Raw genomic sequence first — 12721 nt, 5'->3', positions numbered from 1 at the left:
CACTTCAAGATACATCCACACCAGCGGGTGTCACACGTTCTAGGTTTTCACCACAGGGGACAAAGTGTTGCAGAGCAGCAGCATCCTCAGTCCCAGAAGGCAGGGACCTAAGCAGGACCTAAGACCTTCCTCATTTGTTGAGGGATTTTAAGAGACCATAGGGGCAGGTGAGTGAGAATGGACACACCTTGCAATGGCACAATGCACTGGGATGAGCTGAAAATGAAGCTATACATGGTAAATACATTCAAACACACCTTTCTCCGTATGGCATCTCTCCAGTGGAGGCCTCACTCCTTCTACTTCGTGGAAATGCACATGTGGATTCCCATTTGTTCTTTCCTGGCACTGGAGGAACACTGATACCAGGGACAATGGTATTCCTGAGGAAGCTTAGCTGTCCCGCCCCTTATTCCCTTAGCATGACTGGTCCTGGTCATCAATCAAATTGATGGAATTCCCAAGATCAAAACTCTTCGTCCTTTAGTAGTAATTTTGCTTGTGATTTTCAATAAAATAAAAGTCTACTGGATATGACAGAAAATACTTTACCAGCTACATTGTGCTTAGCATGTGCACACTAAAAATAACAGAAGAAGATCACATTTCCTCTGTTTGCCTATCTGAATCACATCAACCTTATGCCAGCAAAAGGTCTGTCTGGGTTTGAGCAGCATCAGCCAACGCTGACTGCAACAACAATATATAGAAAATTTAAGTAAGAATCAAACTAATTCTACTGACAGTTCAAAACTGGTTGATCAGCCACACAGTAGGTTTGTAACAACTTCCCATGTGTATTTGTAGCCAAATTACAGTATTTGGATTACTCTTGGGGTTTCCTAAACATCATGATTTACTATGGAATATAATCTCTACACTTGTAGTTGGAATAAAACCATTGTTGAGCAATAATCTGTATATTGGATTTCTACTGATTTTGCTAAGTGATATGCCACACAGCTTTGCTTACCAGTGTCAGCACTGGCACCAAACAGAGTAATTATGAAAAGCAGTTAAGGTAAGCATTACTAGTTGTTATTAATCCACAAGCACCATTCCATGGTGGGTTGTCATCCATGCCAATCCTGAGTTTTTGATTCAGTGCTCCAGTACCTTGTGCTCTGTATTGCAGCATGACAAACAAAGTCACAAGGTAAAACCCTGTCCTGGGATTCTCATAACACATTCCCCTGGTTTATGTTTAATTAAAAGAGCCATGCTTTGTGAAAAACAGGGACGTAGAGATAGCAGACCACACTTCACCAGAGAGATATCTCCTATATACACACACCTGTAATTCCCTGATATTTATGGTGATAAAACTTTTTTGTGGCAATTGCAGCAAAACTGTATCTGGCAAAATCATGTGAGAGAGTGAGTAAAAATATCTGAAGTCTCTTTTAAGAGCACTTGGAGCTCAGAATCTCTGGGTTGGTAGCATCTGAGTGCCCAGCACAGAAGAAAGCACTCCAAGCACCGAGGTTTGTAAACCACCAAAATGCACTGTAAGTTCAAGGATATATTGAATTTTAATGGTGAAATCTTAGTTGAGGACTGACAGGACTCTTCCAGTCTTCCAGGCTGCCTAAAACTTTGATTGTTCACATCACATTTTCAGCTCTCGTGCACCCCAGCAATCCTGCTGAAGTTGGTTGAAATACTACTTATTTACAAGGGAAGACTGTGGGATCCGAATCTGCCTCAGTGGTGTGTTTTCACTGGATTACATTTACTGTTCAGACAGGACAGGCAAAAATACCTGCAGGATTAATTCACTTTACAGAGGAGCATGGCAGACCTCTGCTTTCCATTTTTCTTAGAGGTAAGAGTGCAAGATTTTGTTCCACAGGCTCAGGCCGCTGGTTTTGCAAGCTTACCATCGTGTTCTCATCCATGTCTTAAATCTCAAAAGGCAGAAAACCCCAACCAACCTCACAATACATTTAGCTGATTTCAGAGTGATGCATGTTGTGCTCTCCTCTGCTTGGACTTGCCACTAATTGCTCTACCTGCAAGGATACTTCTGTGACCTATATTTTATGAAGCAAGAGATAGAGCAAGCCTGTCTATAAATTTCTTAGTCAGTCATTAAACTGTACATATCTTCTTAAAAATCTCTCTGCACCAACTGACTCAATAGTTTCAAGCAGCACTGAATATGATATGCTGATTCAATGCTGCATCTGGAAGTATTTATTTTTGTTGTTTTTAAATTCATTTCCCAAAATAGATACCACAGATTGGGTCCCCAGCCAAAATCAAGAGATATAGATAAATTGAAATCAATGGAGCTGAGCCATTACATTGCCAGCCAGAAATACAGCCCTTCCTAAGAGCATTCTTTGCTGCCACTAACAGTATTTTTTGCAATTGCCTCAAAGGTCAGATTTTTAATAGGCTTTTTAATAGGCTTCTACAGCAAAATTTTCTACCACAGAAATTATGACATTCAAAGAATAATCAATAAGAGTCATAGCTGAGGCAACTTTTTCCTATGCACACACAAGTACTTAGTATGTAGCCAGAGCTATTTGTTTGCTATAGTGATATAATTATTTTTAAATGTTACAGCATAGCTCCAAGATGTATTTATTCCTTGTAGTCAGAATTCTTTTGCTGACAAATTAAAACCATTGAAATATAGATCAATCTTACCTTAAGTTTTCTCTTATTTGGTTTATAATATATTTATTTGCCCTCTTATTTGGACCTTTCACTTGTTTCATACAGCTGTGTCTCTGCCAGCTTCAGTATTGATACTGTCTTTTGTGTTCGTGTCAGGAAAACTAAAATGAGGCTGTTTCTCTCTAAATTAGATTGCAGCTGTTGCTACATCATTGGCTTATTACGACACTTTGATTTATATCTAACTAGCAAACTAACAAATAAGTCAAGTTACTAACTAGAGCCGCTTTGTTAAGCGCTTGTCTGGCATTGTCTAGATGGGATCAGGTACCAATGTAGGCGTATAAGCCAAGCCTGACATATCCCTTTCAAAGGCATACGTGATTAATGGGGCATTTCATTGCTGCAAGTGAACTCAGGCTTGTTCCACCCCTGAATACAAGTATTGAGGAGAAGTGCCATGACTTAGAGCGATACTCTTTCCCCAGTTATCTTTTCTTAGGTGCAATTTTCCCCGCTATTCTGCACAATGCTGGTGTGCACTTACCAGATGCACATGTGGAAATTGAGCTGTGTGGTTGCTGTTGCTTGCAGCCATTATCTTACTTAACCAAGCATGCACACACACAAGGGAGAAACTCACCGCTTTTTCACAGGCATCTGCAGGGAGCACAGGTCTTCCCCAGAGCTTTGCTGGATAAATCACCCCACATAGAGGATGGGCTGGCATCTGTTCAAGCCCAAACCTGCCAGAGGTAACTGCTACATTGACTGTGGGACACCGCAGCCTTCAGAGATGGAACATGTGGTGCCACCAGCTCAGGGAAAGTCATGGCCCAGCAGCAGCCAGAAGGTTTTGCTTTACAGAGGGTACAGGAGCACAAGGAAATCCTTCTTGCACCAGGAGAGGGGGAGTGCTCACAGGAGAGACCTCACCAGGTCATCTCTCTGTGCCATGAATTTTCACAATTTGGGAAAAAAAGCCTTTTCTTGATTCATCTAGAGAAAATTCACAGCATCCAAAATGCAATGTGTTTTTGTTTTGTTGTGGATTTTGTTAGTTAGCTGGGGCTCTCAGCATGGTCTGCAGTTCTGGAAGGCACCTGGCCCCAGGGCATCCATGGTGGCAGCCAGGGCAGCTGCCACACAGCATCCTCAGCCGCTGGGATCAGCTAGGCTGGGTGTGTGGTGAGGTCTAGCCCCAGCTGGTATCTCAGCCCCACGCAGCCACCTGTCCACTCCCACACAGTGGAACACGAGAGGGAATGGGAAGAGTAAAATTGAGAAAATTCATAGGTTGGGATAAAGACAGTTTAATAGGTGAAGCAAAAGCCATGTACATGAGCAAAGCAAAACAAAGGATTCATTTGCTGCCTCCCATGATCAAGCAGGTGTCTCTTCCTCCCCAGGAAAGCAGGGATGCATCACACATAACAGTGACTTGGGAAGGCAAATGCCATCACTCTGAACATCCCGCCCTTTTCTCCTCCCTCCCCAGTTCTATATGATGCCATATAGTCTGGAATATCCCTTGAGTCTGTTGGGGTCAGTCGTCCCGGCTGTGTCCCCTCCCATCTCCTTGCACACACCCACCGTCTCTCTGGGAGGGTGTGAGGCTGAAAAGGCCTTGACTTTGTGTAAACGCTGCTCAGCAGTAATGAATCCCTCTGTTATCAACACTGTTTCCAGCACAGATCCAAAACACAGGTCTATGCCAGCTCCCGGGAAGACAATTGCCTACCTTGGCCAAAAGCAGCACAGTGAGATGGCCCAGGAAGGACAAGAGGAAGGCCAGTGTCCGCACTGCTGGTTGTACAGTGCAGGGCTCTCCCAGGAATGCATCCGTGGGGCAGGGGCTTTGCAAGGAAAACTCAGTACCATAAAAGAGCTTGTTAAGTGCATTTCCACACAGGGAGCAGCCTGAACTGGGCACCAAGCAGAGCCATGTCACAGACCAGGAGTGTGGTGGGACAGCCAAGGAGCAGCATGGTCCCTTCAGCAGCTTTCACAGGGATGCTGCCCACCCATCTGCCTGCAGGGGGGCACAGAAAAGGGATTTGTGGTGGTGATGCAAAAACACCGACTGTGACCTACAAAGAAGGGAAAACACCTTAGATTTCTGGAGTGATTTGAAGGAACTAAACCCTGAAGGTATTTATGCTGCAAGGGTGCTGCTGTACTCAGCTCCCTGCATAGGGCTGCCTAGGGCACCAAGGGACATCCCTGGATATCACCTGGCACATGCACCAAAGGAGGGGAGTGGAGATAACTTCTCAAGTATCCCAAAGCAAGAGCAGCTCCTCCTCCCAGGAGAAAAAAGCTCCATTCTTACCTGCCTTATCACCTTCCCAATAAAACAGGTATGTTAGATTTGCCTGATCTTAGCCACCTGCTTCCTGCTGAGATGAACAGATGAAAACTGCACTTCCATATATTCTGCTGCTAGATCCACACACCTCTGGCATCAGAATTTTTTTCTTCACCCGACCTTCCTTGTTTTTTCCTTTTTTTCCTTTTATTGACTCAAGACCTTTTGGCTCCCTATCCAAAGACCAGAGGAGAAAAGCAAGATAAAGGCAGAAGGAGTGCTGTACTTGAAGATGGGTCACACATTGGATTTTAATTGCTGCTAATACTCCAAGAAAATAAAAGATACCTGGCAAGAGACCAAGGCACAATGCTGAGAAATGTCATCATGTAACAGTGATCAGAGTCCAGAGTCCTGAAGGAGATACACTCAAAAGGGAGCACATGCGATTTCCTGTCGCAGGGTTGACCACTGTTTGTACTTCCAAGGCAGTACAAGGAGACAGTAAATTTCACTGCTGCATTAATATCTTCTGTATATGTAGGCCTGCTTAATAAACAAATCTGTTTAACCCAACAGACAGCTAAACACCGTACAGCCTTTTATTCACTGCCAGCACAGTGGGGTGAGGGAGAGAATCAAAATAAAAGGTAAAGCTTGTGGGCTGAGATTAAGGCAGCTTTAAGGAGCAGAAAAGGAAGGGAAAGGATATACAGTGAAAGCGATGGACAATTGCTCACCACCGAGTGCTGCTCAGGCAGTCCTCTCACCATCTCCCCCCCAGCTTTTTGTTCAGCATGATGTCATATGATATGGGATATACCTATGGCCAGTTTGGGTCAGTTGTCCCAGCAGCACCCCCTTCCATCGTCTTGCACACCCTCAGCCTTCTCTCTGGCAGGGCAGTATGAGAAGCTGAAAAATCCTTGACTTAGTATAAGCACTGCTCAGCAACAACTAAAACATCAGTGTGTTATCAACATTATTCTCACCCTAAATCCCAAACACAGCACCATGCCAGCTACTATGAAGAAAATTAACTACTACTCCATCGAAAACCAGGACAATAATGTTAAATGGCAATAATGGTAATCACTGCAAATGCTAAATGTTAACTATAATTTCTCACCTTTTGGAAGCTGAAGTACTTTTCCACCAAATGACCCTGGAATTAGCTTTGATAGCACCTGCAGTGAAAAGCTGGAGGCAGGAGAGACCTCTTCCCTGTACTCTTGGAAGATGCACCCTACCTTCACTTTCAGGGCTGAGATATCTCTGTGCATCACAGAAACCACAGGAAAGGCTCTGAAGAGACAAGGGGCAAGCCTTAGCCAGTACAGGTTTACAAAACAATTCCAGGCATAGCCTGGGGAACAGGGGAGGACGGATGGTTTGCTCTCTCCATAGCAACTGCAGCCCCAGCCCACATGCAGAGCCAGCTTTGGGTGTCTGGGTTATGATAGTGGAGTTTTGGGTGGAGAGGTGGGATGTTTGAGACCTTCTTTTTCTCTTGGCAGAGCCTGATGCTGTGCATGGAAGGGAAAGCCCTATCTTCACCCAGAGCAGCCTCTCTCAGGTGCACCTGAAACCTGTGGACATGGTCTGATCAGCCTTCACAGTGTTTTTGAGGTGGTTTGAGTTTCCAACACAAACAACTGTGGCTGCTATAAGGCCAGAGATCTGCCTCTCTAGAGCAGGGGATGCCTGGGGCCAGATTTGGGTCCCGCTGCCATTTAATCCTCTTTTTTTTGGCCTTCAGACCTTGCTAATGTAGCATCTCCTTCCCTGTTGCTTTTCACGTTGCTCAAGGAGGTGAACCTTTCCCTGCCTCCCTGGAAGCAGATTTGGAGTGAATTTGTCTGCATTCCCCAATCCACCAGTTTCTTTGCTTTCTGAAATCTCCCTGAGCAACTTCCCAGTCCTCTGGGCAGTGTCCCTCAGTGTTAGGCAGGACCAGGCTTGTCCTGGTTCAAGGCTTCCTTCTGTGTTGTGGATGAACTGCTCTCGTGGGGAGCAAAGAGCAGAAAGCCACAGGGATTCCAGTGCTGCCCAGAGCCACGCAGCCCTGCCACATAGTTAAGCTATCAGCACAAGAGAAATCACCCATAATCTGAGATAGAAAGATACAAGGATGAAATATGAAGTGCAGGAGGACGGGGACTCTGTTTGGGTCTAGGCTGAACACCACATTCCCCCCGGACCACAACCAACAAGAGTGAAGTCAGTTGTGGTGCATCAACACCTCAGACGAGTGCCAGGGACGAGAAAGCAGAGACCGAGGGACAGCACCTGCCGCCCCTGCTCCCTGGTGCCGTTGCCAGCCCCAGATTGCATCGGCAGGAGAGACGGTCTTTCCTTCCCCCCCAGATGCGCACCTCTCACCATCCTTCGGCTGCTCTAGCAGCTCTCCGTTCCCAACAGGAGCGGGAGAGCTCGGCAGCCTCTCGGTGAAACCGCAGCTGAGAAAGGGTCCCAGCTCTGGTGCCTCGCCGCCCCCCTGCCCCGCGGCTCTGGCAGCGCTCCTGGCACTCTCGGGGGTGGCGAGCTGCTGAGGGGCAGCGAGGGCGGCGGTGCCCGGGGGTCGGAGCAGCTCCACCGGGCAAGGGCTGGCTCCTCGCACCGCCGCCGTGCAACAAGTCCCGGCGCCGGGGAGCGGGAGCACAGCCCGCCGTGCGCCTCCAGGAGCCGGCCTGCCCTGCTCCCCCCGAGCCAGCCTCCGGCTCCCCGGCTGGAGATGCTGGAGGCTCGGCCCGGCTCGGCCCGGCCCGGCTCGCAGCCCAGACCCGCTCCCCGCCCGGCCCCGCCGGCTGCCAGCGCAGCCGCTGCCCGGGACGGGGCAAGGGCAAGGGCAGGGGCGAACCGCAGGCGGGCTTCACCTCAGCACGGGAAAATGCAAAAGAAACGGGATCTTGAACCGTTCTTTCTGTTTTCCTTTTGTCTTCTGCTTTTTTCCTCTTTTTTTTCCTTTTATTTTTCTTTTTTTTTTCTTTTTTTTTTTTGCAGGGGGGGTGGTGGGAGCTGTCCCTTTTTATGACAGCGAGGGCACAAGGCGAGCGAGGAGGCGGAATCGTCTCGGCAGCCGCTGCATTTTGTGTGGAAGCCGCTCGGGGGTTCATTAATATCATTAGCATTTAACCCCCTCCCTGCCCCCTCCCCTTGCCAGCGCGGGCTGACGTCACGCGGCGGCAGGAGTTGGGGGGAAAGCGAGGGAAGCTCAGTGGGCAAGGGGCGTCCCTCTCCCCTCCCCGCCGCTGCCTGTCACTGCCTCTCTGCCGATATTATAGGGGCCGAAGCCTTGAGCTCAACGCGCGAAGTCAGCCAGTGTAATGAACTTCTGGAAACCTTTCCCTTTTTATACCATTCAGTTTCTGAGAGGCAGAGACTGCCTCCTCTGACGCCTTTTCCCCCCTTCCATTATTTTTCCAGGCTCTGATCTCCCTGCTTGCTGCACCGAGGCTCTCGGCGCAGAGCCCCGCTCCCTATCCTACCTTCTCCTTCGCCTCATTGTTGTCCTGGCTGCTGTGGCTCTCGCTTGCCTTCCAGGAGCGCGGTGGCGAGCACAGTCGCACCCCCAGCACCCTCCCAGGGTCCCGAGAGCATCTACTCGCAGAGGGGCAGCCGGCGGCCTCCGACTTTGGGTCACTTCGTTGTTTTTTTTATTCTTTTTTCTTTTTATTTTTTTTTTCTTTAAATTTTGCTCCACTTTTCTTTCTTTTTTTTTTTTTTATTCCCCCCCTCCTTTCCGCGTCCCCGCAGCGTGTCCCCGTCCCTCGGGAGGACATCGCTGGGGGAGCGGGGCTGCGGCGAGGATGTGCCGGCCCCCGCGGCGGAGCCAGCAGTGAGCACCCAAGGGAGGCACCTGCCCCGCGGAGCAGGGGGGCCCCGGGGGGGCCGCACCGCCTCGCCCCGGAGCCGACACTTCGCCCCGAGTTTAACCACTCACGGGGGCTTCGAGCATGAGCAAGCCGGCGGGATCAACAAGTGGGTAATAACGCGGTGGAGGCTTCGAGCAGCCTTTCCGAGGCCGGCTGCAGCCTGGCCTGGGGGGCGGGAGGTGGAGGGGAGGGAGAGGAAGGGGAGGGGGGGTTGTGGCTTGGGTTTGCACCCCCCCACACCCCGCGCCCAATTGAAAAAGAAGTGTATATTTCCAACCGGAGTGGCAACGAATATATAGGCTCGGAGTTGCCCCGATGCAGTTTGGGCCTGGGGCTTACAGAAAGCCGCTTTCCAGCTGCGTGCCCCGGCTTTCCGTGCTGGGAACCGGGGCAGAAGCCCGTGGGCAGCGAGCCCCCGGGAAGGCGGCTCTGCCGGCGGCGGGGAGGGGGCTGGTCCCGCCGGGACGCCGGTGGCTGCTTGCGGGTCTCCGATGCTGGGGCGGAGGGGAGAAGGTTTGGTTTTAAAAGGCATTTCGGCGTTGGAGCGTGCTGGTTTTTTCACGGACTTTATGCAATCTTCTGCGACATAATAATTTCTTTTTAAGAGTTTGAAACTCCGGTCACTCAATTACACGGAATCGCGTAAGCAACTCAGTCGAAGGAGGATTTAAATGCAATACTTTGCACAGCATTCCCAGTTACAACAAATAATCCTGCAACGAAGAAAGCAGAAACAACTTAAAAGTCACATTTTCCTTAATCCTAAATCCATGCACCTCATAACTGGGGAATTTAAAGCATGACTAACCGCTCTTGCAGAATGGCTCAATTCGTATAATCCCAACGGGACTTTCGGAGTTTGTAATATGGATGGAGTCAGTAACAAAGGGGGAAAAAATACCCAATCCAATTTAATGTCTGACAAGTGATGGATCGGACAGCTATTTCCTCTGCGCTCCGACAGGCTCCCGGGGTTGCGGAGCGGCGGCCAAGGGAGGCAAAGCCGGGAGGGACCGCAGCGGTACCTGCCACCGGCCGCCCCCCGCCAGCCCCGCGGCCTTCTCCTCGCCGCTGCCTTCCATTATTTTGACCCGAGTCCGCCCTTTGTCCGCGGGGGCTGGGAAGCCTGGGAGGAGGGAGGGAGGGCCGGGGGGCAGTCGGGGGCCGAGGCGCGGAGGGCACGCGTGGAGGAGGCGGGCGGCGCGGAGCCCCGGAGCTGCGGCCGAGCTGCGGCCGCCTCGGCGTCGCTGGTTTGTCCCCTTCCTCCGTGGGGCTGAGTGCGGCGTCTTTTTGCCCCAGTCCCGCGAGGGAGAAAATAAAAATGTAGTGGAGGTACTAAGGTAGTAACTGGCGAAGGGGATGGGGGCTAAAAAGCCTGCGGCGGCCGGGGCTGCTTCGGCCGGCTGTGCTCCCTAGGTTGCCCGGGAAGCGTGAGGCAGCCGGAGCGGGATCGGGCCCGTGGGCAGCCGCTCCGGGACGTTGTCGGGGCTCCTGGCAGGTTTCTGAGTGACCAGGAAAGGTCGGGAAGGACCGGGGAGTGTCGTCCCCCAAGGGCGGCGGAGCTTCTGCCGGAGACATTTTGCGGAGGTGAAAATCCGCCAGGCTGGATCGCGCCTCCGGCCCCAGGGCGCTGAGCGACCCCCGGCCACCGCCGCTGCTTTCACTGATGACCCCCTGACCCCTGGGGACCTCCCGAAAGGGACTCCCACGCCCTACTCAGTCAAACCCACGGGGATGGGGACAGGCTGGGTCTGCTCAGCGCCGGGGCCCGTGCCCAGCCGGCCTCTGCAGCGCATGCAAAAGCCCGACCAGCTGTCCCGGGCCCTGGGCGCTCGTCCCGGGGGTCCTGAGGGGCTCCCGGGCAAGGGGGCTGCGTCTTGGCTTTTCTGCCCGCCGGTGGGCGCCCGGCGATGTCAGCTGCCATGTCTGCCTGGGTGGTAACAAGACCCCATCCCGCCGTCCCCTGAGCCCAGACTAACTTCTTTCAACAGCCTCTGATGGTAATTACAGTAATCGGGGCTGCCATATATCCTTTAAGCAATTATGGCACACAAAAAAAGCCCCCAAGGACCCCCTGTCGTGGGATGTTCAAAACGGTTTCCCTGCTGAACAGAAATCCCATTTTCTTAGCGCTAAAACTTCTGAGACGAAGCGGTACCTCGGGGAACCGGAGCGCTTTTAAACAGAGTTAATCAGTTATCGCATGACCCCGTGTCAAGCTTACATTTTTCCCTTCCCACCCCCCGCCCTGCCTCTTACCCGTCTACTTATTTCATATTTTGTCCTGCACGAAAGTTTTCTCATAACAGCCCCCGCGGGGCAGGGCTGGGGGTTCGGGGGGATGGAGGGGGGTGGGCAGAGCGCGGCGGGACGGGGCGGCCCCGCAAAGGCGCGACGCGGGGGGCTCCAGCCGCTCCCTCCGCCGTGCCCCCATCCCCGTCCTCCGCCTCGCCGGGGGCCACGGAGCTGAGCAGAGCGGCCACGCTGCTCCGGCGGCTGGAAACGTGGTTATGTGCGTTTGGTGAGGTGCTCCAGGTGCTCGCGATTTATAGCAGGAATACGGGGACGTGCAAGGAATATATGGGCCATATGTTTACATGCATGGTGTGGATATGTACATACATAGTCCATAGGAATTTTTTTTCTTTTTTTTTCAAAGCGGCTCCCAAACTTAAAATCTGTGTGGGGAAAACTAACACAAGTTTCTTCCGTCTCCCCTGGCCGGCTTCAGCGCCGGCAGAGCAGAGCCGGCCGCCCCGCAGCTCAGGCCGGCCGGGGAAGCGGGGACCCGGTGGCTGCGGTGCCCCGGGAGGGTGGCGGTCACACTGCGGGCCCGGCTGCACCACCGAAGCCCGGGCCCGCTGCCCCGGGAAGGGGAGCGGACGGGGCTCTTGGTGCCGGGAGCGGCGGTGGGACGGGGTGCGAGGGGGCAGCGCAGCAGTGCCGGGCCCGGCACCGGGATGCACCACCGCTGCACGTACCGCTCCAGTGTCTCTCCCCCCACCCCCAGCCTGCCCCTCCTCCTCCTCCTCCTTTGTGTGCGTGCGTGTGGATCCTCTCTCTCCCCGTGGATGCTAAGGACTGGAGAGGGAAGTCGGGCGCTTTCCCCCGTTTGCATTGTGCGATATCCGAATTCCCATGCTACACTTTTTGACGGGTCACTGGTGCCCCAATAGGCAGGTGGCAAGGAGGGCTTGTAATTACACACTCCCAGAAACCGTGCCTTGGCCTCAGCCCTCCTCACGGGCGCCTACCTGCAGCTCCAAAGCCGAGGTTTGCTCGCAGGCAGTGGTGCGGGGGGGCATCCTTCAGCTGCGCTCCTTATTAATTGCGCAAAAGTTTTCTATTCTTTAACCTCTCTCCCCCCCTCCCACCTTCCCTCCCTCCGCCACCCCTCCCTCTCGCAGTCCCTAACCTAATCCCCGTCCCTCTCGCCGTGTTGTGTATAGCAGCTGTCGGGTTTCATTTAGGGGAGAAGCTGGCAGCTTGTGCTCATTGGAGGCAGTCAAACGAGTTTCAATGGGCAAAATCATTAAGTTAACACTTTATCTAATGTCCCTATTGTCTGCCAGCAGGCATTGTCTTAGAGCCTTAGCGCAGACATGTCTGAAAGTATCTCGGACTCCTAAATTCTCTAGGGAGCGAGAGGAGCCCCTGCGGCCTGTTTCCATTGCCCCCCTCCCGCCCCCCGCACCGCTCCGCACGCCGCCGCTTTTCCCTCTCCAGCCTTCATCCTCACCCACCCGTAATCGGGGCTCTCCCTGAACAACTTCTAGACAAATATAGTAGCCCCGAGAGCCCTCCATTAGAGTTTGGAGATCAAGGTTTGGTGAGAGGGTCTGAATTTCTAACTTAAGTTCTGATAGGAGGGAAGAAGGCTGCTTGAAGCAGAGGGAAAAAGAAGAGAAGA

The 12721-nt window shown here is 52.1% G+C and overlaps 1 protein-coding gene across 1 annotated transcript in view; it reads left to right on the top strand.

Moving 5' to 3' along the window:
• Positions 1-8209: 8209 nt before the first annotated feature.
• The window catches only part of NR2E1 (nuclear receptor subfamily 2 group E member 1), an 18277-nt gene continuing 13765 nt past the window's right edge, over positions 8210-12721 (top strand). The window contains exon 1 of the mRNA XM_033512845.1: positions 8210-8917. Within this exon, the coding sequence (XP_033368736.1) occupies positions 8893-8917 (25 nt within the window). The 5' untranslated portion in view covers positions 8210-8892. The remainder of the gene's footprint in view (positions 8918-12721) is intronic.

The sequence above is a fragment of the Parus major genome, chromosome 3 (assembly GCF_001522545.3).
Source record: "Parus major isolate Abel chromosome 3, Parus_major1.1, whole genome shotgun sequence".
Lineage (NCBI taxonomy): Eukaryota > Metazoa > Chordata > Aves > Passeriformes > Paridae > Parus > Parus major.
Note: the sequence above shows the minus strand (reverse complement) of the source record. Positions and strands in the feature narration are given on the sequence as shown.